This window comes from Triplophysa rosa, linkage group LG7 (assembly GCF_024868665.1).
Source record: "Triplophysa rosa linkage group LG7, Trosa_1v2, whole genome shotgun sequence".
In the NCBI taxonomy this organism is placed as follows: Eukaryota; Metazoa; Chordata; class Actinopteri; order Cypriniformes; family Nemacheilidae; genus Triplophysa; species Triplophysa rosa.
In genome coordinates, this window is record NC_079896.1 from 26,480,997 (window position 1) to 26,506,173 (window position 25,177).

At 40.3% G+C, this 25,177-nt stretch overlaps 2 protein-coding genes across 4 annotated transcripts in view; one reads left to right on the plus strand and one right to left on the minus strand.

The window, feature by feature from the left end:
• Positions 1–15,239, plus strand: part of kcnh7 (potassium channel, voltage gated eag related subfamily H, member 7) — a 43,042-nt gene extending 27,803 nt beyond the window's left edge. For 2 of the 3 annotated variants that reach the window (XM_057338011.1, XM_057338014.1), the window contains 7 exons: positions 2,958–3,210; positions 5,981–6,186; positions 8,654–8,759; positions 9,157–9,303; positions 10,666–10,810; positions 11,172–11,319; positions 12,517–15,239. In XM_057338011.1, the coding sequence (XP_057193994.1) occupies positions 2,958–3,210; positions 5,981–6,186; positions 8,654–8,759; positions 9,157–9,303; positions 10,666–10,810; positions 11,172–11,319; positions 12,517–12,774 (1,263 nt within the window). In that variant the 3' untranslated portion in view covers positions 12,775–15,239. The remainder of the gene's footprint in view (positions 1–2,957; positions 3,211–5,980; positions 6,187–8,653; positions 8,760–9,156; positions 9,304–10,665; positions 10,811–11,171; positions 11,320–12,516) is intronic. The other variant, XM_057338012.1, reaches the window with a different exon arrangement.
• Positions 15,240–15,379: 140 nt separating this feature from the next.
• Positions 15,380–25,134, minus strand: LOC130557306 (dynein axonemal heavy chain 11-like). Its single transcript, XM_057338968.1, has 15 exons — positions 25,107–25,134; positions 23,957–24,084; positions 23,665–23,892; positions 23,325–23,516; positions 22,439–22,457; positions 21,826–21,953; positions 21,534–21,761; positions 21,194–21,385; positions 19,193–19,312; positions 18,858–19,100; positions 18,598–18,780; positions 18,408–18,523; positions 17,394–17,506; positions 16,949–17,089; positions 15,380–16,845 (listed from the first exon to the last, which is right to left on the minus strand). Exons 1-15 carry the CDS (start codon positions 25,132–25,134, stop codon positions 16,598–16,600), a joined length of 2,307 nt encoding a protein of 768 aa, XP_057194951.1. The 3' UTR covers positions 15,380–16,597.
• Positions 25,135–25,177: the final 43 nt, after the last annotated feature.

Genomic DNA, 25,177 nt, shown 5'->3' on the forward strand with positions numbered 1-25,177 from the left:
AATTAGTGATAAGTAATTAAATACTTTTTGGAGAGGGTAATTTGTACAATAATGTAATTACACTATTGAATATGTAACTAGTAATTAATTACTTGCCCAACACTGGATGTACTGATGTTTTGGTTGTCGAGTACTCACGCTTGTCTATAGGTTGAACAGGTATTATGCATGCACGTGATTTCTCAGCTGTCACAAATATGTGTAGAGACCTTTACGTTGTCATTTACATTAGCTTCCACTTTAAAAGCCGTTTTCAAAAGTTTGTTTTCCGGCTCCCAAAATGACATTGTTGTGTAAATCAATGTTGAAAACTCATGAAAACATTCCCTTAAACTAAGTGTCAGGATCCTGTCCTTCCTGTCCTGAGTTTTGTGCCTTGTGGACAGGGTTGTGACAGTACCATGTCTTGTGTGTGTGTTTCGTCTTGTGTGGAGACCCGTGGCGTTTTGTTTTGACATTTCGTTTGGGTTCTGTCTCCCCCGAACGTGACAGAATGAACCGACCTCAAAAGAACCCAGCAGGTAGCATGGCCGAGCCGAACGCGGCGTTCAGAAGCTGCCAAGCCGGTTCAGAAGGTTGCCGGTTCGATTCCCAGGGCCGGCAGGTAACGACTGAGGTGCCTTTGAGCAAGGCACCTTATCCCTACTTGCTCCCCGGGCGCTGCAGTGATAGCTGCCCACTGCTCCGGGTGTACGTGTGTTCACGACTTGCTGTGCGTGTGTTCACTACTCTCTAGATGGGTTAAATGCAGAGGTCACATTTCTGGTATGGGTGACCATATCTGACTAATAGGTCACTTTCACTTCACTTCATTAAGGACTTTGCCATGGACTTCCTGGCTACAGCCGGCGATTCAACCGGCAGTTCAGCCGGCGTCCAGCCAGCGTCCTGTCCATTCCAGCCAGCGATTCAGCCAGCAGTCCAGCCAGCCTTCCAGCCGGCATCCAGTCCCTTCCAGCCGGGCATCCAGTCCCGTCCAGCCGGCCTTCCAGCCGGCATCCTGTCCCATTCCAGACGGCGTCCTGTCCCGTCCAGCCGGCCTTCCAGTCGGCGTCCAGTCGCGTCCAGCCGGCCTTCCAGTCAGCGTCCTGTCCCTTCCAGCCGGCGTCCAGTCGCGTCCAGCCGGCCTTCCAGTAGGCACCCAACCCTGTCCAGCCGTTATTGTCTCAGCCTACCCCTGTCATGTTTAGCCCTTCCGGTCCTGCCCGTCCCCTACCCTCCCATTCCAAAAGTACTCCAGTCAGGTCTGCCCCTTTTAGTCCTGCCCCTCCCACACCGCCCCACTCTAGTAAACACACCCATGTCCCTCCTAGGTCCCCACCTCCTGTCCCACCCCAGTTTAATGTTCCCAGTTTTTTCCAGCCCATTTCCCCCCTCCCTTCCTGTTGACATTTTTCTTATTGTCTAACCCCAACCCCTTCGTAGTTCTGTCAGCCCTGCTCCTAGTATGTTCTGTTCTGTCTTTGTGGTGTCTGTCTTCGTTCCTGTCTGTCTTGTCCCGCTGATTTTTTCCCCCTTGGGCCATTCGGGGTTCGGCCCTTGGAGCGGGGGTACTGTCAGGATCCTGTCCTGAGTTTCGTGCCTTGTGGACAGGGTCGTGACAGTACCATGTCTTGTGTGTGTGTTTCGTCTTGTGTGGAGACACGTTGCTGTTTGTTTTGACATTTCGCTGCGTGTCTTCCTGTCTTCCGTTTAGCTCCGCCCCCTTGTTTCTTAGTTAGTGTTTCATCTCCCTCACCTGTCCCATCATCTTCCCGCTTGTCTCCCTTAATGTTAAGTCTTGTAACCTGTCCTTCACCGTCCCTTTATTATTATCCCTTGTTAGTGGTTCCCCTTAAATAATCCTGTTCTTCCCCCAGTCTTTGTCGGTTCATTGTGTGTGATATTGATTGTTATTGTGAATGTGATATTATAGACTCCTCTGTGCTTCCCCGTTCGTGTCGTGTGGAATACGTGTTTTACCTGGACTACCATTTTGTGTTTGGATTTATTATTTGGATTATTCTTCGTGTTTACTTTATTCCCCTTTCGGGAAGTATTTTAGTTTGATTTCTTATTTTAGTTTCTGTGTGTTTTCCCCATCGAGGGTTTTTTGTTCCTGTTTTTATTAAAGTCTTCTCTGTTTAAACCCTTCACCTGCCTGCGTTTGGGTTCTGTCCACCATAACGTGACACTAAGGTGACCATACGTGCCATTTTTCCGGGACCAGAATCTCGACTGCATCCTCAGGAGGTCGTATTTGTCGACCGCATACGTCCTCGAGGTTCTCTCATTTCACTTAAAAAACATTATAAAATGAACATGTATTTCTCTTAAGACGTAATCGTTGTAGTTTCATTCTTACCTTGAAATGTAACAGTTCCGTTCTTGAAATATGACGCATGCGAATGGATGCAACCGTCCCAGAAAAATGGCATGTATTACCTCACCTTACCTTAAACTATCCATATCATCATGAGCACTAAATCAATGGCAGTGTTGGTCGTGTACATTGATTTATGAGTTTTCTTGTCTTTATTTTATAGGTTTATGCATCTTTATTCAATATTACACATTCTTTAGCTCTATTCATCATTTACAAGTATCTGAAGTTTTCAATTCAGTTTGTCACCTTCACTCTGAAAGATTGTAGGTCGTGATATTTTCTGTTTTATGAGACGTCGTATTAGTCAAACAGACAGAATTGGAGGTGGGGTTCATTTGTATTCTCCTGTTCTTGACGTGTTGCACATCATTTCATATAAAGCAAAAGCAAATCAACAGCAACACAAACCCAACACAACAACAAGAATGAAGCGATGTGTTTTCACACATCGCTTTTTCTCTGCTTCATCTTTAATGTATTAGCAGTAGAGAGAGAACCAACTGAATAATCTGAGCTCATAAAAACCTCTGATCTCTCTCTCTCCTCTTCTCCACGGGGGAACACTCTCTTCTGTCTTTCTCTCTCTCTGCAGGTACTGAAGGGTTTTCCAGAGTGCCTGCAGGCTGATATCTGTCTTCATCTTAACCAAAGTTTGCTCCAGAGCTGTAAGGCATTCCACGGGGCGACCAAGGGATGCCTGCGGGCGCTGGCCATGCGTTTTAAGACCACCCACGCCCCGCCGGGTGACACACTGGTGCATTGTGGGGACGTTCTCACGGCCATCTACTTTCTCGCCAGGGGATCCATCGAGATCCTCAGAGATGACATCGTGGTGGCCATCCTGGGTGGGCAAACCGTCAAACGCACATTCAGTGATGAGGGTGAAATCTTCACATTTCATTAAAAAATAAAATTGTTTGCATGACTTTCAAGAGTGTCACCAGATATAAATCCTTAAGTGTCGACCGATAGCAGCAATCACTGGTGTTTGCTCAGGATTCGCTCCTTGAGGGGATCTTGTGTTTTCCATTCTTGATTTTTAACCACCAAGTTTCCAAATGAGTAAATAAATAAATGTTCTTAGGCTTATCGTGAATGATTCATAGTGGTGATTATTTTAAAAGAAAAAGACAGATTATTTTCATAAACTTTCATAACTTCTCTTTCTCTCGAAAAACTTTTGTTTGTGCTTATGTAACTAAAGCCACACGCAGAGCAAAGTAATAACAACCAATACTAGAGAATCATATTCTAAACCATCACATCAAATCCCTGCGGATCAAATCATAATTTCCAGTTGAATGCTCAAATATACATCATATTACAGTAGTTAAATAGGTTATATCATCATTTCTTTTATTCTTTTGAGAACTTGAAACTATGGAAAACAAACTTTTAGACTTCACAATGACTACATGTATTGACACATAATAACTACCCATGTTGACACATCAATGACATTTATTCAGAGATAACAAAGTTATTTTCATCACTTGAGTTTAAAGGGGTCATATGGTGCGAATACATGTTTTTCTGTGTCTGTGGTGTGTTATAAGTTGCTCATTCATGTATTAGACACGTAACATTGCTGAAATGAAAGTGTGGGAACAAAAGATGCATTCTACGTAAAAGCGAATGCTCACCCAGACCTGCCTGAAACACCTCGTGTAGCCACACCCCCACAAATCTACGTCAGTTGGTGGTCTGATTTGACTAAGACCGCCCAAATGTACACGCAAGTAAGGTGGGCGTACCTGTCAGTACGATTGAAGAGGAACCTGATGTTCCAAATATGGTAAGAGTCGTCACACTCTTGCAGTATTCCACCAATCACTACGCACTGGTGAACTGGCCAATCATAGCACACCTCGCTTTTCAGAGCCATGAGCTTTGTAAGGCCCGATTCACATTTCGCGTCTTTTCCGCGCGCATATTCGTTATTTTAAATGTAGACGTGGGCAGGCGCGCGCAAATAGGGGCGACAAGGTCCAAAAAGTTTTAACTATTTCCATCTCGATAAATAGTTCAACTTTTCGGAGTGCCGCGCGCGCACCGCGGGTCATTTGAAGAGAGAAAGCGGCGCGGCTCGCGTTTTCCGAGCGGTTTTAGACGCGAAATGTGATTCGGGCCTAAAAAAGCCGCGCGTTTCAGAGAGGCGGGGCAAAAAGGAGACAAACATGCACGGTATGTGGAAAATACAGCGTTTTTGGACCTTAAATCCTGTATACACATTGTGTTACATCTAAAACAAACGACAATATTCCTTTTAGCCGTGTCAAATGACTCCATTAAAACTCAGTATAGGACGATCTTTTGAAATGCATTGTGTATTCCCAGTCATCTTTGTTTTGTTTCTGTGGAAGAAGAAGAGGAAAGAAAACAGAAGGACACTGATCCAACACATCCGATTTGATATTAATTGTCCTTGTTATTGTCCGCGGATCGCCGGCGATGTGTAAAATGGGTTGTCTTACAACAGAGCACTTGCACACTCGTCTAAATTTCATCTAAACAGCTCGGAGGCGCACAGGTAATAAGAGATTTAATGAAAGACGCGGCGCGCTTCATTCGAACATACCTCATCATCAGGTTCTTCTAGAAGAGACCGAAATACAGCAGGAGTGAGATCCACGTGCACAGAGACAGATTGTGATCAAACTTGTGTAACCGCGTGCGCTACACGTTTCTCTTGTTCATTAGATTGGCCAAGTGTCACTTTACATGCCGGAGAGCCCCAATTGACAGTTTCACAGCGTCTCGCGCGCGCGCGCGCACACACACGCGCGGTGTTTCCGCGTCAGTGCAGCGGGCAGGTGGAGCGGGTAAGCTGAATTTAAACGCTCCATTTCTCTTCCTCCGCAAGCTGGCTTTAACAGAATAAGGCCACGACCGCGAAACACACACACGCGATCGTGCAACTCAGCAGAATCTTCAGAGTTGCTGAAAGAAAATCTTGCTGTTTCTTACCAATGTTCTCGGACAAAAAAAACCTCCAGACGTCAGCGCGAATGTATTGTGTTAGGATGGACACTTCATCATGGGACACTAATTCTGGCTCTCCCGCCAGCGCTGACTCTATTACTGTGTTATCTATAGTCTCGAGTACAGTAACTGTGACCCCGAGCTGGATTTAGATCCTGATGCCTGTCTTCTGTCCGTCGGCTCTGACCTTTCATATGTATGATAGGAGAAATGTGCTGTCAGGTTCTGACCTTCTGTTTGCACGTGTCCTCGTGAAGTTTTTCAATACAGAACACAAGAGACACACATTGTGTGAGAGTTTGCACGGACGTAACTTTGGGAATTATTTGGGTGTGAATCCCTTTCAAGTTTCAGTCCAAGTCATCCATCGCAAAACCATTTTAATTTTCTAATTTCAAACATTCAGTCTCAAAAGGTTTTTTATCGCAAGAAACATTTCTGTTCTTCTGAGTTGCTGTGTGTGTTTAATTTAGTGTGTACTGTGTAGTATAAGGTTCAGAGACACTGACGCACATACAGTAAATATTCAGGCACATTTTCATCTGTTACTTGCTTTCCTCTCTTTCGTTTCAACGTTTCTCATTTGATCTTCTCTCTCTCTCCTCCGCTGATCTCTGTACGCCCTCCTCTCAGGTAAGAACGATATTTTTGGTGAGATGATTCATCTGTACGCCAAGCCGGGGAAAGCCAACGCTGACGTTCGAGCTCTGAGTTACTGTGAGCTGCACACCATCCACAGAGAAGAGCTTCTGGAGGTTCTGGACATGTATCCTGAATTCTCTGACTACTTTCTGTCCAACCTGGAGCTCACGTTCAACCTGCGACAGGAGATCGCAAAGGTACACAACCTTGAGAGCTTGATGCACATTTACACATCAGCACTATTTAGCAACACTAAATACGGTCATTTTACAAGTTCTAATGTTTTTTATACAGCATTTTCCAAGGAAACAAACATTAGAAAATTTTACGTGGAAAATTTAACTGTATTTTTCTGGCGCTCCAGCTGCATTGATTTCACATTATTTCCACGCTTCTTTTTCAAGATTCATGCAGAAATATTTTAAAACCATGTTTCATGTGTGACCACATGTATTATGTTAAATGTATTTTCTTCTTCTTCGCAACAATGCAAAATTGTTAGAAGTGCAATAGCAATAAAATGTATTTTAATATAACTTTTAAAGATACAGTAGCAAACACAAACCTTGTTTATTTCTAAGGAAAATGTTAATGTCAATCTTTTACTTTAATTTTACCATAACATTAATGACTGATTGAATGCACAAACACCCCTTGAATGACCTAGAACACACATATACTGTATATGCCAAGCACAGTAAGGGACCAAACCAACAGATGAACACACAGATGGCCACAACAAGAGGCTTCATGTGATTTCATAAAACACTTTTAGACAGATATTATAATGCCACATGTGTGACCCTGGACCACAAAACCAGTCATAAGTCGCCACAGTGTTACCCAGTGTGGTATCTGTGTAAAGCTTAGAATTTCTGCTTTCGGGTTCATCTACTCTCCACAAAATGTCATTACAGCGGTGTGCCAATGAAGAGTGTTAAAACAAACCTGTTTCTTCTTAGCAGCAACGACCTGCTACAGCGCCTCTGATGGACAACTTTAAGGATGACTTTCTCAATATTTTGATATTTTTGCTAGCCTGACTACGTCAGACTTCTTACTTCTGCTCAATTTCAGTTCGCTTCTGTACTCAGTCTGATATAACAAACCAGCTCCCAGATTATCTGCGGCTCCGCACCAGCCGTCCAACCAACCGACAGAGGGCGGACTGAGAGCCTTGACGTAGACGCTAAGCACCGAATTTAAGATTGTAGTTAGGGAAATCTAAAACGACAGCGGACATGGAGACACGGGATGCTATTCGCTCTGTTGTGGAGAATATTCCTGGAATTTGCCAACTGAAGCCCGAACAAGAAGAGTGTTTGGTTCACATTTTGAATGGAGGTGATTTCCTCGGCTTTTTTATGGTCCTTGGAGTTTTAGAGTTTTAGTCTCCTTTCTTTTCCAGTCCTTGAACATTGCCATGTCATGCTTTGGTATTACCAGGCTATTTTTTTGCACCCTCAGAGTCCAGATTTTTTAATAGTTGAATCTTGGCCAAATATCGTCCTATCCTAATCAACCATACATCAATGGAAAGCTTATTTATTCAGCAAATTGACCCTTCTGACTGGTTTTGGGGTCCAAGGTCACATTTAACCGCTCCAGACACGCTGATGTGTCCGACATCCTGGAAAGGTCAACGTTTTAGTTCTCGAAGAATGCCAAATCCAAGATGCCAAAACATTACACAACCTCTGGTCGTAGATAACCTTTCATAGGTGAGAATGGGTTGCTTTGTGCTTTTATGCATTAAGTATGTGATAATGTACAGGCAGCCGGTTGTTATTGCAGAAATAAGCCCCGACAGTGTGATCAGGACCCGACGCGAAGCGGCTGCTTGTACATTATCCCGCGTGTTACACGGCTACTTGCCACATGAGAAAAAAACTGGTCATAAAATGTGAATTTGAAATATTTTACTAGCTCATTTTTACCGAATGCAGACCTTCCGCGAGGAAAAGCCTTTCAAACGTCACGAACAGGCAAATTGGTTTAATCATTTGTAAATATAATGTCATATATGAACACATAAACTGTGTTAACCTTTTTCATGTTGTGTTAGCATATTGTTCGACCATTCCAATATGGCGGACAACTTACAGCAACCCATAGAAACGATCACTAATATGGCATCTATGTATATAACTTCGTTGTTATCTTGGTCCTCGTGAACCGGAAGTTGCGATTATTTTTACTTCGGTATTTTGACGCATTTCCGAGTGAAATGGAATTTCGAATGAGATAAATTGTGGGCGTGGCTTTCGTCTTTCTCTGCAATTTGATTGGATGTATAAAAAAACCGTTGCATTTTGAAATTGAACTGGCAGCAGACTGACAGTTGAAGGGGAGGAGTTAACGGATGCTCCTCCCAAGCCGTCTAACATACATCATTTAAGATGGACAGTCACTAGAGGGCGAAGTGCATTTTCAGATTTAAACTGATGATTATGAGGGCACGCAAATTTTATAAAGAGAACGACCCACACTGATAAACTATTTACAATAAACGCTGCAATATTTCATGAAAAAATAGACATTGTCATTTTTAATTTCACTGGGACTTTAAGACAGATGGAAGAAGCTCCAATAATTCAGCCAATCAGATTTCCCCAGCGGTACATACGGTTAGCATGTGTTAAAAGTGTTTGTGTGTGGATGCAGGGTGCCGTGGCTCCACAGACGAACATCTACATGACTCAAAGTGACTCAGACACTGAGGATCCAGACGTCAGGAATAAATCCTGCTGTAAGAGCAAACGCTCGGCAGGTCAGTGTCTTTCTCATCCTCTTTGTGCTCTTCTTTTCATCTCCCCTCATTTCTTTAAAGCCCACTCCCATCACCTTCCCCTCTCTCTCCGCCCATCTCTTTTCTCTCTCATTAGCGTTCAAGCTGTTGCCATGGAGATGGTCGGTCACAGACAGATGTTTGTTATCGGACCAGATCAGGAGGCGTTTTATCCCTCCGTCCCTGTCTAAACCTGTCGTTGGGATTATTTAGCCCAGAGCACATGTCTCTCGTGCTCTCTCTCTCTCTCTCTCTCTCTCTCTCTCGCTCTCTCTGGAACATTCTCTCCTTGTTCTTTCTGTATGCGTCTGAAAGCTAATACACACAAAACCCGTGAGAAGGTGTGGTGTAATTCACAGAGGACTCTGTGTTCATGCAGGTACACCCAACAGATCGAGCAGAGCAGAGAGAGAGACGGTACGAGAGGAGGAGGAGACAGTGAGACCTTTGGGTTTGGGGGTTCTGGGTCGACCCCTTCCAGTCCATCTCAACACCATCCCTCACACATATACTTCAGATAACAATGGTATACAACCACCACTAAAACACACACATTCATAAAGCTGTTGGCTAACATCTTTTCGTTCTCGTAAACACATTTATTTTTGCTTGTATGTTTTGATGTTCCTGTATCACATTGGTTCATTACACATTCTTATAAATCTAAACCTTGAATGCACTTGAAAGCATCTGCCAAATGCATGAATGTTAATCTCAGTACTCTAATCATGTATAATGTGGATAGTTCTGCTCCTGATTGGTCGATGTGATGTTATTGAATACGAGCATTGTTAAAATTCAACATATAATAACGGTTTATATAAAAAATATAAAGTCCAGACGTGCTGCAAACTCACTGTACCTTAAAAGTAAATAAGAGATTGTGAATGTGAACGCTTATAACATTACACACAGCTCCTCATATCTGAAGAACTCATTTATTTCTTGCTCTCTTTCGATCTGTTAAAATTACAAGAGAGATGTGGAGCGGTGCTGTAATGAGATTGAGCGTTGCCAGATATGTTGCTAGAGGCAAACACACACACACACTTGTATATATGTTTACGAGGACTCTCGATAGACGTAATGATTTTTATACTGTACAAACTGTATATTCGATTCCCTAACCTTACCCCTAAACCTAACATCACAGAAAACAGGAAGTGTCCCCGTAAACCATGTCAACGTTGTTATACACATGTCATTACACAGATTTGTGTCCTCGGAAACCATGTATACAAGCACATACACACATGAAAACACACACTTTCTCTCCCTCCTCTCTCACACACACACACACACACACACACATATACTGTACACACACACAATTTTTTCAGATGGTTAAATTGGAGGATACTGGTGCAGTGTGAGATCATTAATGACTCTGTGTGTGTGTGTGTGTGTGTGTGTGTGTCCATGTTTGTATATCCCGGTGGGGACCTAAACCTGAATGCACACCAACACATGGGGACTCGTGTCACCGTGGGGACCAAAATTGAGGTCCCCACGGGTACAAAAGCTTATAAATTGTACAGAACAATATTTTTTTTAAATCTAAAAATGCAAAAAGTGTTCTATGATCTTCAGGGTTAGGGATAGGGGATAAAATATACAGTTTGTACAGTATAAAAAACATTACGCCTATGGACTGTCCCCACGGAGATAGTAAACAAGACGTGTGTGTGTGTGTGCGTGTGTGAGAGAGATATGTTGTGCTCATTTGTTTCATGTCTGTGTGATGACACGTGCACAGATTTTACACCTGCTACACACAAACCCAGCGCATCAACGGCAGATGTGTGCATGATGCAGTGGGTTCGTATGTAGCTATGTTTGTGTGTGTATTTCTGTGATGAATAGCACTGAGGGCTTTGCGTTTCTCCAGACGTGTGCGCTGAAGAATGGCCTTGTGGGAATGCAGATGACTCAGCGAAATCTCAGGACAAAGAGGGAGGAGACGACTGTGAAAGTGACATCACGTTCGGAGAAATGGAGCAGCGGCTGGATCTACTGCAGGAACACCTGAACAGGTGAGAGAGAGAGAGAGAGAGAGAGAGAGAGATAAAGTGGGACGCACACATGAAAGTGTGAATTATGAGAATAAGAATTAAGGCCCGTTCACAACAAGGATGAGAAATATAAGTTTTAAAAATGGTTATGAACGTATGAGTACTAGAACAGATTTTATTTTATTCCAGTTAACAATAAACATGGATCCATTCAAATGTAAAGGCACATTTAAAAAGTTTAGAATAAACATAACACTATCCTCCAGTGGTGTGCACGCTACTATAGTTTTCGTTCTCGGTGTGAACATGAGCATGTTGTAGTTTTGATGAAGCGGTGCATACTGCCCTCCGCTGGTCACAGATTGTATTGTATTGTGTGTAGGCTGGAATCTCAGATGACTACAGACATTCAGGCTATTTTACAGTTACTTCAGAGACAGAGCGCTTCAGGACCTCCAGCGTACAGCACTGTAGCCGTCAGTCCAGAATATAACAAACCTGTACAGCCCGTCACCGCCATACAGACGCAGGTAACAAACAACATACAACTCACAACATGCCCTCACACAAAGACTAACCTGAAAATATGAAACCGTTCAATTTCAGTCTGCTGTTTATGTACGTTAGTGTACTTGTGTACTTATGTGTAGTTGCGCTATACTTGTATTCAGTCTTTTGATGGAGATATACTTAAAAAGCATATGGCTTGTTGTTGTGTTTACTCTTTTGATTGAGTAGTCAACTACATTTCAAGCAGTGCTCGAATTGAATCATGTCGTATGGGGCTCCCCATCATTGGATGTTTTTTCTGGGTGGTTTTCTGAGTGTCTGTATACAGTGCGTGCAAATAGCCTGTCTAGTTGGCAAAGTCTATTTATATTAACTCCGCCCACCAGTATCTGACTGGAAAAGAGAAAATGTAAGAACGAGTTTGTGTGTTTCTGTTTTAGAAATTTTAGATTTATCATTATTATTATTATTATTTAAAAAACTATCTGAGGGACCACCTAAGTCTATTTCTTACCTCTTATAGGGGGTCCCTAATGCCTTATGAGGAGTCCTGGAGACCCCAGCCTCCCTTAATTCAAGCACTGATTTTAAGTGCAGTATACTTTGTCTAACAATAGTACACTTTGAGTACACAACTAGCTTACAACTACACTATATTACAACTGAACTTAGAAGTATAGGCATAGTTTACTAGTTCAGTACATGTAGCACATTTTAAGTTTATGAAAGTACACTTTGAAGTGCTGTATATTCTCAGTAAACTTCTAGTTTTGTAGATTGAGTTTATATTTTAGATATGTAATACTTTTACTCAATCAAAAGGGTAAACACAACTACAACCCAGATATACTTGGAACTCTTCATTATACTTTCACAGAGTGTACCTCGATCAAAAAATATACAAGAACAAGTGTAAGCAAATATAATATATTTCAGTATATTTCTGAGAAATGCACAAAAAAATACTGAAAGTTTACTTTCTTTCTTTTTTAGTTTAAAAGAAGTATACTAATATCACACCCCAATAAACGTTTTGTAATAGTAATGGTTATCTCTTTTTTTTTTTTTTAATGAGTGAAGATGTATCGGTTCAAATAGTAATTCATTCAATGGAAATTATAAGTCAAGTGCATTGCATTATGGGATGTAGTACACTACGCTCTTGCTGTCAATGTGTCACCTGAGTATCCCGAAGTCTGATGTGTGTTTGTTTGAAGAGTCCCAAACAAGAGAAAGTCTGCAGCGAAGACTCCACACCTGCCGTTACCACGGAGATGACCTGTGATGTCAGCACAACGACCGCACCGGTGCCGGACCCTCGGTGGGAGGCGGGGCTAAAGCCAATGGAAAATGAGCATCCGAGATCACTCCAGCTGTCAATCAGACAAGCTTCCCTCCCGGACTCATCGCCCGGCAACAGCACTGCGCTGGATCTCCACAGACCCTCCTCTGATCCTGGACTTCCAGGACAGTAACGTGAGCTCAGACGTTAACGTTTGAACGCTTCACAAAAGAAAATTGACCAAGACAAATGATTAGAGCCAATAATTCCTGATTATCTTGAGGTTTGAAGAGCTCGTGTAACTATGCACAGACAGAACCGATTCTCCAGAAATCTCTTCCCTTCAAAACAGCCCCTGACTCAGGGTAGAGAGCTCAAAGTCATATGCACATGATTGAAATCCACCCTCCGTGTCCCGTTTAGTTCTCTTCAGATCCAGTTGTGAATCAAAAGCAGGTAAACAGATGCATTAATGCAGAATCGGTTTCAAACGTGTTCATTTTGTAAATACAGAAACGGAACGGTGCACACGGGCGCTCATGATGAATAGGGATGGGTATCGTTAAGATTTTAACGGTATTACTACTCTTATCGATACTGCTTATCGGTCCGGTACTTTAACGGTATTCTTATCGGTACTTTTTGATATAAAGATATGTCGTCTTGGGGATGGACCAGCGGAATCGGAAGGAGTGGGTTGGTTTTCTACATCTTAAAAAAACATTTCAAAATCTTAATAATTATTTGTGCATGTTTATTTTGTGTATACTGCACTGAATTATGTAAGTTCTCAGTGTAATAATAAATGATTACACATATAGGCTGATTATTAAGTAGTTAATAGGAAATGGATTAAATGTGTAATTTCCTTTCACCCATGTTGAATTAGCATAGTTTTAACGTAAGGTAATGGAAACCAGTTTGATCGAATTTACAGTTGTTTTAAATAGGGTGAATGGCATTAGCATATTTTATATAAATAATGTCAGAGTTCAAGGAACGTCTGTTAGCATTCAGCATACATACCTGACGTAGATGGGCCATCAAGAGATGAACTAGATTGGGCCGAGCAGTCAAAAACAGAGCATCTGTACATGATGCACTTTTGACAGGTGCTTTGTGTTTCCACCCTTACAAGCAAAGGTTTTGTTGCACTTGTGGCTACGAGCATTGTCACTGTTAGCATCAACTTTGGTGAAGTGTAACCACACTTTTGAACGTTTAGTTCTCTCGCCATCGTCGCGTCTTTCTTCTCTGCGAGACACGTGACGTGCCGCGCCGCCTCGCGCGCTCTGCTGGGAATAACGAATATGCTTGCGCCAAAGACTAAGTTCTTGGTGTTATTGAAAATTAGAAACTATTGTTGCAATAAAATATAAGATTTTTTCCCTGAGGACCGAAAGCAGAACCGATAAGGGCGGAGCTTATCGATGCTCCGGTCTTTCTTAATTTCGCCCCGGGGCCCGTTTATACCGGGTTTCGGTACCCATCCCTAATGATGAAGAAAGGTGCATGCTGGGAGAAAAAAGCAGTGTTTGTTTTTTGCATGTTAAAAGACACTCGCATTGTTAACCAAGTGCTATGAGCTTGTTTTTTGTTTCCTATATCACCTATTTGTGATTTATATACGTATTTATTTACTTACTACGAGATTCCTGGTATTCAGGAAGAATCTTTACTTGAACTGAACGCTGCGAAGCCTCATCGTCCCCACACGTCATCTCAAAATATCGCACTGTTTTTCCCCATATCACGATCCCACAGGCCAGTTACAGTCGAAGGAATTTTAACATCACCAGTATTGAAAAACAATTATGTCTCAGTGTTGAATTTGATGAAACCCGTTCACACTGCGCGCAAATCCAGTTTGACTTCAAATCCCAGTTTTTTTTTTGTCGTGTACCTTCATTTCTCGTACAATTTAGACGTAAACACCACGTCACGCTTGCGATATTCTGGAAGCTGTAGCAGTGTTATCATTTATTTATTATCTGTAGAAATAAATCCGGATTATGAGACGCGGGGAACCCAAATCTCTGGCTTTAGTAGCAGCCGTCATCTCCGGATCGTAATCCAGAATAAAGCACAGAACTCGTAGTCTTGCAGTATGACATGACTCGAGCTGCATGTTTTAACCAAAGTTAGTTAGTAGTGTTAATCGTGTAATCCACATGTTATGAGATGCATCCGAACACGCAGTCTTCCTAGAAAACAAAACGTATGCATGTCTTTAGTCGTTTCCTCGTAGGGTTGCCAGATTTAGATCTTGGACGTGGATGAATGAATGAATCCGGTGGGACATATCAGTGTATTGGAGAGAGAGGCTCTGAATTCACGTCACGTGTTTCGGAGCCGGGAACGCTGGCACGTGGCACGTGAAGAAGAGGATGAGAGAAGGATACGATACTATTGCGATCTTTTGCACAAACTCTTTGAAACATCTTGTACAGTGTCACTTTTTAAAACTAGTGCTGTTGGCAGAATTGTTTTTATGCATTTTTTTAAATGTTTGACACTGTATTTTATATAACGCAACACGTAACAGCAGGTTAGAATGTTTTCTTCCTTGGATATATTATTGGTATGTATTATAGCCTATTTATGCTGTATATTGTGAATATACCATGCACAACTGTGTATATTAATAAAGAACAGAATGCTTCATTTACAGTGTTGTATCACATTATTGACTTATTTTAAGGTAAGGAAAATGCAGGACACTTTTCTGTTTGTTCGAACCAGAGCAAATATACAACCGCCGAACATACTGAGAGACGAAGAATCCACAGGTTCGTGTAATCATCATTTCCAGACGTATATGTGGTCATTCCAGTCCAGTATGTGTTCTCAAATCTCAGTGACATCATTTCATTCAACAGCAATGTGAAAGACTGACAGCATGACAAGACGCATGAAAACTGGGATGAAAATCACATAAACAAATACGTTTGGAAAATTTCCTAGAAACATGATTGTCGTGTTGCTTAAAAGTGAATCTGAACTTGTTTTCTTTGCCGTATTTGAGGTCTGAAAAAAATACAGAGCATCTGTTCTGTTATTCTCACCTGTTTCTGCAAATAGAAAAAAAAATGTATTTGAAATTTGGGAGGAATATTATTAGTAGTTCACAGAATGCAACAAAATTGATCATTTTACCTGAACGCATATCTATAAATACTACATTCAGAAAAATGTAAAATAAAATTGAAATGGTCCCTTAATATTTCCCGCAGCTGTAAGTCTCGTTTTTTTCACATTTAAAAGGAGACCCACTTTAAATCATGTACGTTCACTCGTTTACGGCCGGCTGTTTTCTAGTCATGCTCTTATCTTTCTGGATCAGGAAAGACAAAATCTTTCAAACGGTTTTCTAAGCTTATATTTTAACATGCAGTGTTGTACTGCATAGTTTTTTATTTTAGGTCACACAACACACGCAGCAGAGAAAGTCTTGTTAATATTGTCACAATTTAAGATTTGTTTTGTGACTTTAAAACAAACATTGCATATGATTGGTGACTTCAGGTAATACATTATTTCCAGTTTGGTCGTAGACTCATGGTCCGCACACGGCATGTCAAATGACTAATGCAAGAGTATATAAACATTGATTCTTTAGCTCACAGCTGGTCCAAATTAAAAGGAAAGTTCACCCAAAAGTGAGAATTCTCTCATCATTTATTCATCCTCATGTTATTTCAGACCTGTATGTGAGAAGAATGTTGATAGTCAAACAACACTGAACCCCACTGACTTCCATTGTATGAACACAAAACCACTGAGACATTTCTCAAAATATCTTCTTTTGTGTTTCACTGAAGAAAGACTCGCATACAGATTTACAACCACATGAGAGAGAATAAATGAGAGATTTTGGGGTGAACTATCCCTTTAAGCACATTCCAGAATAAGAAGGTCTTTTCTTAACTAGCACTGTCTTTATTTAAAGGCTATTTGAACTAGTATGAAAACACAAACACACCGGTCACACATCAGTAAGTCATCAGTTGTCTGTGTCACACACTAAGCAGAAGGGCGACCCCTGCGAGAACCCATTTTGCGGGTCTCTCTCTGGTTTTAAGGTTGAAGGTCCAAATATAGGTGTTAGCGCGGAGTTTGGTTTTATAGACGGGACATTCATAGGTATTACGCGTCTCCTGACGATCGTTTGGAACGGCTCTGACGGCGATAACAGGCATGCTGGGAGTAAGTTCCTTCAGACGCGCCTCCGCAATTGTCCCACCCTGAATATCCCAGCGTGCACCTGCGGTCACAAACACACCATTACTCAAATAACAATATTAGAAGTGTTCTGTAATTGGCTAACGCTTCGGCATCTGCACTGTGATTGGACGGAGGATACACACCCTCCATGTAAAGGCCATAGATGTACGCTCCCTCTCTGGCCGCCTGGTTAAACTCCTCTTTAAACTTTTTGGTAACATCCACCGTCAGGTTCATCTTGTCCAGCGGCCATTCATTCTTACGTGCCAAACTCTGCATCACAGCTACAGAATAACAAAATGTCAGGAGGTCAGAACAAAGTTTCGTTTCAGATGTTTGCCCTAAAATCGTTAAGGAGAAATAAAATGAAAGTAGATTGCAGAGGTAAAATAATCTGAATTTGAGTCAATTTGATGAGAAATGTTTGAGTTGATCTTGAGATCTTCAATCAAATTGACTTTTGATTGCAGACTTGAGAAATCTGAGCTCAGTTTGACACATTGTTGATGTCTCTTCTCAAACTCTAACGACAGACGCATTTGTGACATCTCTGACTCTTTTTCTCAGGAGAACTTTTGTGTGTGTTACCTGTTAGAAAAGACTGAGGGTTAAATAAACCAGAGATCCAGACGACACTGGGCAGAGAGAGATCTTGAGTCCAGCTGTCCAGCTCTCTACAGCGGAGCAACACGTCATTATACCTGAAACACACAATACAAATCATAACACATAAAAGACATTTATCTAAAGTGGGTTTTTTTTCATATATTTGCTGTCACACCATAGGACACGTGTACGGTTTACTACCCGATGCCACATTCCACCATATTGGAACAGTCAACATTTCAGTTCCCATTGTAACAGAATTCTTTTTTTACTTTTCTAAGGTGCCTCCTTGTAAAAAACTGCTGAGATTTACATTCCAGAAAAAAATGGGATAACCCATTTACGGGTCACGGGTGTTGCTTTTTGGTTTTATGTGTATTAACCCAAAATGACAGGGTTTCTAACTATGCTCACTTTTTAATGTTGTCTTGCTATATTGTGTTATTCATATTATATTCAGTGTTGGGTGTAACTAGTTACTAAGTAATTAGTTCCTGTAATTTAATTACTTTTCCTTTGAAAAGTAAAGTAAGGGATTACTCAATTGACATCAAAATTCAAAGTCTAACTTTAAAATCTGTGCTATAATGTATAATTCTCACATTTGTAATACTTTGGTCAGTTAATAACACTACTTTATGTAAAAAGAGCCGTTTCATGTCTATCCTTGAATCACTTAACTAATCAAGGTTGATATAGGATATAGAAAGTAATTAGTAACTAGTAATTCATTACTTTTTCAGAGTAACTTGCCCAACACTGATTATATTGTACATGTGATATTCATACATGTGTATAACTACAGTCACAAACACACAGTCAGCTTGTTTTCTAGTGTTAACAGACCGACTCTGACTGTTCCAATATGGCGGACGACTTGCATACGGCGTCCCATAGAAACATCTGCTAATGAGGCATCTATGTGTATATACAGTATCTCAATAGGTATTTGAAAAGAACTTTTAGTGTATAGCCAGCATGTATGTGTTTGTTTACCACTGTCCAAGACTGTATGTGGAGGGGTACGCAAGTCTGGCCCACGGATCGGGAACATTATCATAAAACAAAGCTGTTTGTATCTGCTCCATCTCTGATGATATGGCCAGTTCTCCCTGCACGAGACGGCAAGAAGGTCACCATGGTACCAACACAATCACACACATCCATCACTCACGCAAACTCTCACCTTTAACCCCAGATCCAGTTCTTTGAGTGAGCGTCTTATTTCGTTGACGAGCATGTTCATACGCCCACACTCCTGGAAGCACACTAGAATGTAAGGAGAACGTTCGGCCGTCTTGGACGTGATGTCTGACATGTTGTACTCCTCGGGTAATTTCTCCAGGATGTCGTCCAGGATGGTCTTCACCTGAAACACCACAGACTGTGTATAACGTCTGTGTGTCAGGAGCGACAAACACAACGTTCATGAAAAGAGAGACAGACCTTCTCCTCTGTGGTCTGTGAGGTTCCTTCACCCATGCCGGAGGCTCTGGACTGAAGCTCCAGCAGCGTGTGAAACAGACCGTCTGACGTCACCGTAAGAAACTCGATCTCAGCGTTCAGATGAAGCCCATAATGCACCGGGCTTTCGTGTGGCAGCACCTCGTCTATGTAAGCATGATAACCTTGATAATCCAGGTTGGAAGGAACGACAAATCCCTGAGCCAGTGACAGCTTCCGGTCAAACTGTTGATTGGGGGGGAGAGGGGGTCAGTTCGTGCAAGTGTGTGCATTGTGTGTCACACGTGAATGTTGGCTTGTGTGCGCGTTGTGTGCACCTGGTTGGGTTGCATGTACTCTTCCAGGTAAGTTCTGCACAGTCTTCTGTCCCAGTCATCAGTGATGTGACCTCCATACATGATCTCGCCAAACAGATACCGCAGATCTTCCCACGGCACCTGAACACACAACGCACTTAACACAACAACACACAACCCTATAGGCAGGGATGGGCAGTGGTTATGATACATGTATTTTAAATACAAAATAGTATTTTGTCATTTGTATTTGATAGGGTTGATGAAAATAGCTTCATATTTTGTATCAAAATACTTGAGTCATTGTATTTTTGTAGTTTTCAAATACTTTGCAAGAAGTCTACATGATGACATAAAAATGCAGCTTCTGATTGGTGTCGACTCGGTAGTTCGCCCAGACTTTAAAACAGAAAACAGATCTTTATGGAAGAAAGGTGGTCAAGGTAAGAAACGTGCAGGCTGCCAGATTTCCATCATCTTTTGCAAAAATCGCTATAATTCTAAACAGTTCATGTTACATTTTGGTGTTTGTTTTAGTAGCCTATAGGCTAAATAGTTTGCCAATTTACATAATGTGTTGTGTTGAAAGGCATCTGTAGCTGATGAGAGCTGTTGTCTCAGTTGACTGTTTTTGTTAGATTTTGTTAAGTTGACAAGTTCTGTTGCTACTTTCCGATTACGTTTCTGGCTACATTTAAACATATTTGGCTTAAACACATGGATACAAAACATGTTGATCATTTAATAATAGTTGAAATGCTAAAATGTTTTTTTTACTTCCAAATAGGTGTCTGAGTAAAAGTATATATATTTTAGACAAATGGTTGTAGAAACACAATGTTATAAAGCAACAAAACATAACTATTAAAAATACAAATTATACACATATAATAGAAACATTTATAGAAATTATATTTCTTTTATTATTTTCTTATATTTTTTTTTTTTTATATCAAATATACTGTATTTATTTTTATTTTACTTTATTCGGTTTCTGTACCTGAAAACAATTGTTTCTAACTATGTCCTATAACATTAACTTAATTTAATTAAATAAATTAACTGAATTATTTTAATATATAATGTATGTACGTACAGTAATGTATGTTTTGTTTTCTAATAGGCTATTATGTGACCGGTGATAAGGTGATATAACTAAAAAAAACAAAAGGTTAAAATAAAACCTATAAAGTAATTCATGCCCCAAAGTCAAAAACTAAAGCCTGATATATACTCAACTGTTTTTTATTTCACAAAATTGTTAATGAAATCTAAATGCGTAGTCAAGAAATATTAAAGAGGTTGTTTGAAAACTGAAAATTAAACATGGTTTTACTATAGTAAAAGTTTAGTAACTGTATTAGTTTGTATTAGTAAATACAAAAAATTCTGTAGCTTATTTTGATTCGTGGTGTGGCTTCTATATTTTGTAGTTTATTTTGACTCACATAAAATTAAGGTATTTGGTATTTTATTTTAAAATATACATTTTGATGTATTTTTGCCCAACCTTACTACAGTAAATATACAATAGTGCCATAGTACTACCGTAAAAAGCTCTCTTCATCTTCATTTTCTACATGTTCTCATTTTCTTTTCAAAGTAAGTGTTTCTGATTCCGTTCTATTTTAATTTTCTTATTGTGTGTATTGCGGAAAGAGTGTTGTATTTGACTATAGTTAATAATACAGAATGCTACAGTTTACCTCAGCAGATTGCATCTGGATTTAGTAAGGTTTAGCAGTCTTGACATTGTCTGTAGTTTGAATCATTTCATTTCTATTGAACTTTTGTAATGTAACAAACATGACTTGCAACGACATTTTGACCGCTTGTCAATCTTGTTAGGCTAATGTCATCTTGGCCCTTTTGTGTCCCTGTGTGCACTCACAAAATCCTTTTAGAAATCGCTTGAATGGATTACCATTTGTATGTCTGGTAAGAAACGTCAAAATTTACGGATTATATTTGAAGGAGACAAATGTCGCACACACACACACACACACACACACACACACACACCTGTGAGTTGGCCTCCAGGTAGTTATAGAGCACATTGACTGATATGGTGAGGTCTCCTGTGTTGAACGGGTACTTTCTGTTCCAACCCTGAGGACCAAACTTTCTTCTCTCTGCCACACACGCATGGAAATAACACAGCGAGAACAGAATGGTCTTAAACTCCTGCTCACGCGAACACTGGTCCAGAATGTCCTAAAACACAAGAACACGTTCACCCAAAAATGAAAATCTTTGACGGCCTGAGAGTGAGTAACTACGTAAACAGCAAATGTTCATTTTTGGGTGAAATAATATGGCATCGATATAGTTTTGTCAGTAGTCTGGTGTTTATTTCACTCACCTGATCAAAGTTATCCAAAGCTGCGTGTAAATTGGCCAGCATCCCTGTAGGCGGCTCATTGGTGATCTTGATGGAATTTTCCAGAATTCCCTGCGGGATGATGTGTTCCTGTGGGGTGGGAGACGGTTCGGCGCTCATAAACACTCGGTAGTCCGGGTGACTGTTCTCACAGCACCGCTCCAGGAGTTTCTCCAGACTGCCCAGCCATTTGGCCACCAGATGAACGTTCTAGAGAAAACAGCCGATTAGAAGAAAACACACACAGACATGATGATGTGAGACAAACGCAGACCTGTAGAATGACCCAGTGGCCCTCTCTGGAGGCTTTTTCCATAGCCAGCTCCGCTACAGACTCCTGACCCTGTCCCAGAGACACATTGTGAAGCTTCCCCAGATCTATAGTAAAGCCCAGTTTCTTCCCTAAACACACACATGAGAGAAACACTCACTCGCATACACAGATAGAAGTCTTTAAGACATTTATAAACTTGGTTTCTTTGTCACATTCACACAGACATATATCCATACTGAAATGTTCATCTATCAACAGCACTTTTCTTAGTAATTAAAGAAATATACATTTAATAGTAAATACAGATATACAAATGGTTATAGAAAGACAATGTTATAAAATAATAAGCAACACAAAATAACTATTATAACTACAAATGATAGACATTTAATAGAAAAATGTATAGAAATTGTATTTCTTTTATCATTATTTTCTTATATTTTTTATATCAAATATACTGTATTTATTTTTATTTTACTTTATTCGGTTTCTGTACCTGAAAACAATTGTTTCTAACTATTTTTAATTAAATAAATTAACTGAATTATTTTAATATATAATGTATGTACGTACAGTAATGTATGTTTTGTTTTCTAATAGGCTATTATGTGACCGGTGATAAGGTGATATAACTAAAAAAAACAAAAGGTTAAAATAAAACCTATAAAGTAATTCATGCCCCAAAGTCAAAAACTAAAGCCTGATATATACTCAACTGTTTTTTATTTCACAAAATTGTTAATGAAATCTAAATGCGTAGTCAAGAAATATTAAAGAGGTTGTTTGAAAACTGAAAATTAAACATGGTTTTACTATAGTAAAAGTTTAGTAACTGTATTAGTTTGTATTAGTAAATACAAAAAATTCTGTAGCTTATTTTGATTCGTGGTGTGGCTTCTATATTTTGTAGTTTATTTTGACTCACATAAAATTAAGGTATTTGGTATTTTATTTTAAAATATACATTTTGATGTATTTTTGCCCAACCTTACTACAGTAAATATACAATAGTGCCATAGTACTACCGTAAAAAGCTCTCTTCATCTTCATTTTCTACATGTTCTCATTTTCTTTTCAAAGTAAGTGTTTCTGATTCCGTTCTATTTTAATTTTCTTATTGTGTGTATTGCGGAAAGAGTGTTGTATTTGACTATAGTTAATAATACAGAATGCTACAGTTTACCTCAGCAGATTGCATCTGGATTTAGTAAGGTTTAGCAGTCTTGACATTGTCTGTAGTTTGAATCATTTCATTTCTATTGAACTTTTGTAATGTAACAAACATGACTTGCAACGACATTTTGACCGCTTGTCAATCTTGTTAGGCTAATGTCATCTTGGCCCTTTTGTGTCCCTGTGTGCACTCACAAAATCCTTTTAGAAATCGCTTGAATGGATTACCATTTGTATGTCTGGTAAGAAACGTCAAAATTTACGGATTATATTTGAAGGAGACAAATGTCGCACACACACACACACACACACACACACACACACACCTGTGAGTTGGCCTCCAGGTAGTTATAGAGCACATTGACTGATATGGTGAGGTCTCCTGTGTTGAACGGGTACTTTCTGTTCCAACCCTGAGGACCAAACTTTCTTCTCTCTGCCACACACGCATGGAAATAACACAGCGAGAACAGAATGGTCTTAAACTCCTGCTCACGCGAACACTGGTCCAGAATGTCCTAAAACACAAGAACACGTTCACCCAAAAATGAAAATCTTTGACGGCCTGAGAGTGAGTAACTACGTAAACAGCAAATGTTCATTTTTGGGTGAAATAATATGGCATCGATATAGTTTTGTCAGTAGTCTGGTGTTTATTTCACTCACCTGATCAAAGTTATCCAAAGCTGCGTGTAAATTGGCCAGCATCCCTGTAGGCGGCTCATTGGTGATCTTGATGGAATTTTCCAGAATTCCCTGCGGGATGATGTGTTCCTGTGGGGTGGGAGACGGTTCGGCGCTCATAAACACTCGGTAGTCCGGGTGACTGTTCTCACAGCACCGCTCCAGGAGTTTCTCCAGACTGCCCAGCCATTTGGCCACCAGATGAACGTTCTAGAGAAAACAGCCGATTAGAAGAAAACACACACAGACATGATGATGTGAGACAAACGCAGACCTGTAGAATGACCCAGTGGCCCTCTCTGGAGGCTTTTTCCATAGCCAGCTCCGCTACAGACTCCTGACCCTGTCCCAGAGACACATTGTGAAGCTTCCCCAGATCTATAGTAAAGCCCAGTTTCTTCCCTAAACACACACATGAGAGAAACACTCACTCGCATACACAGATAGAAGTCTTTAAGACATTTATAAACTTGGTTTCTTTGTCACATTCACACAGACATATATCCATACTGAAATGTTCATCTATCAACAGCACTTTTCTTAGTAATTAAAGAAATATACATTTAATAGTAAATACAGATATACAAATGGTTATAGAAAGACAATGTTATAAAATAATAAGCAACACAAAATAACTATTATAACTACAAATGATAGACATTTAATAGAAAAATGTATAGAAATTGTATTTCTTTTATCATTATTTTCTTATATTTTTTATATCAAATATACTGTATTTATTTTTATTTTACTTTATTCGGTTTCTGTACCTGAAAACAATTGTTTCTAACTATTAGAAAACAGGAAGTGTCCCCGTAAACCATGTCAACGTTGTTATACACATGTCATTACACAGATTTGTGTCCTCGGAAACCATGTATACAAGCACATACACACATGAAAACACACACTTTCTCTCCCTCCTCTCTCACACACACACACACACACACACACATATACTGTACACACACACAATTTTTTCAGATGGTTAAATTGGAGGATACTGGTGCAGTGTGAGATCATTAATGACTCTGTGTGTGTGTGTGTGTGTGTGTGTGTGTCCATGTTTGTATATCCCGGTGGGGACCTAAACCTGAATGCACACCAACACATGGGGACTCGTGTCACCGTGGGGACCAAAATTGAGGTCCCCACGGGTACAAAAGCTTATAAATTGTACAGAACAATATTTTTTTTAAATCTAAAAATGCAAAAAGTGTTCTATGATCTTCAGGGTTAGGGATAGGGGATAAAATATACAGTTTGTACAGTATAAAAAACATTACGCCTATGGACTGTCCCCACGGAGATAGTAAACAAGACGTGTGTGTGTGTGTGCGTGTGTGAGAGAGATATGTTGTGCTCATTTGTTTCATGTCTGTGTGATGACACGTGCACAGATTTTACACCTGCTACACACAAACCCAGCGCATCAACGGCAGATGTGTGCATGATGCAGTGGGTTCGTATGTAGCTATGTTTGTGTGTGTATTTC

Excerpts from the sequence above, each read along its gene's own strand:
- LOC130557306 (XM_057338968.1), bottom strand. The coding sequence starts at position 25,134 with ATGCACACATCTGCCGTTGATGCGCTGG. Across the intron at positions 19,313-21,193 it reads ACCTGGAGGCCAACTCACAG|GTGCCGTGGGAAGATCTGCG; the intron begins GTGTGTGTGTGT and ends TTGTGTGTTCAG. Across the intron at positions 17,090-17,393 it reads CCCTCAGTCTTTTCTAACAG|CTGTGATGCAGAGTTTGGCA; the intron begins GTAACACACACA and ends GTTATTCTGTAG.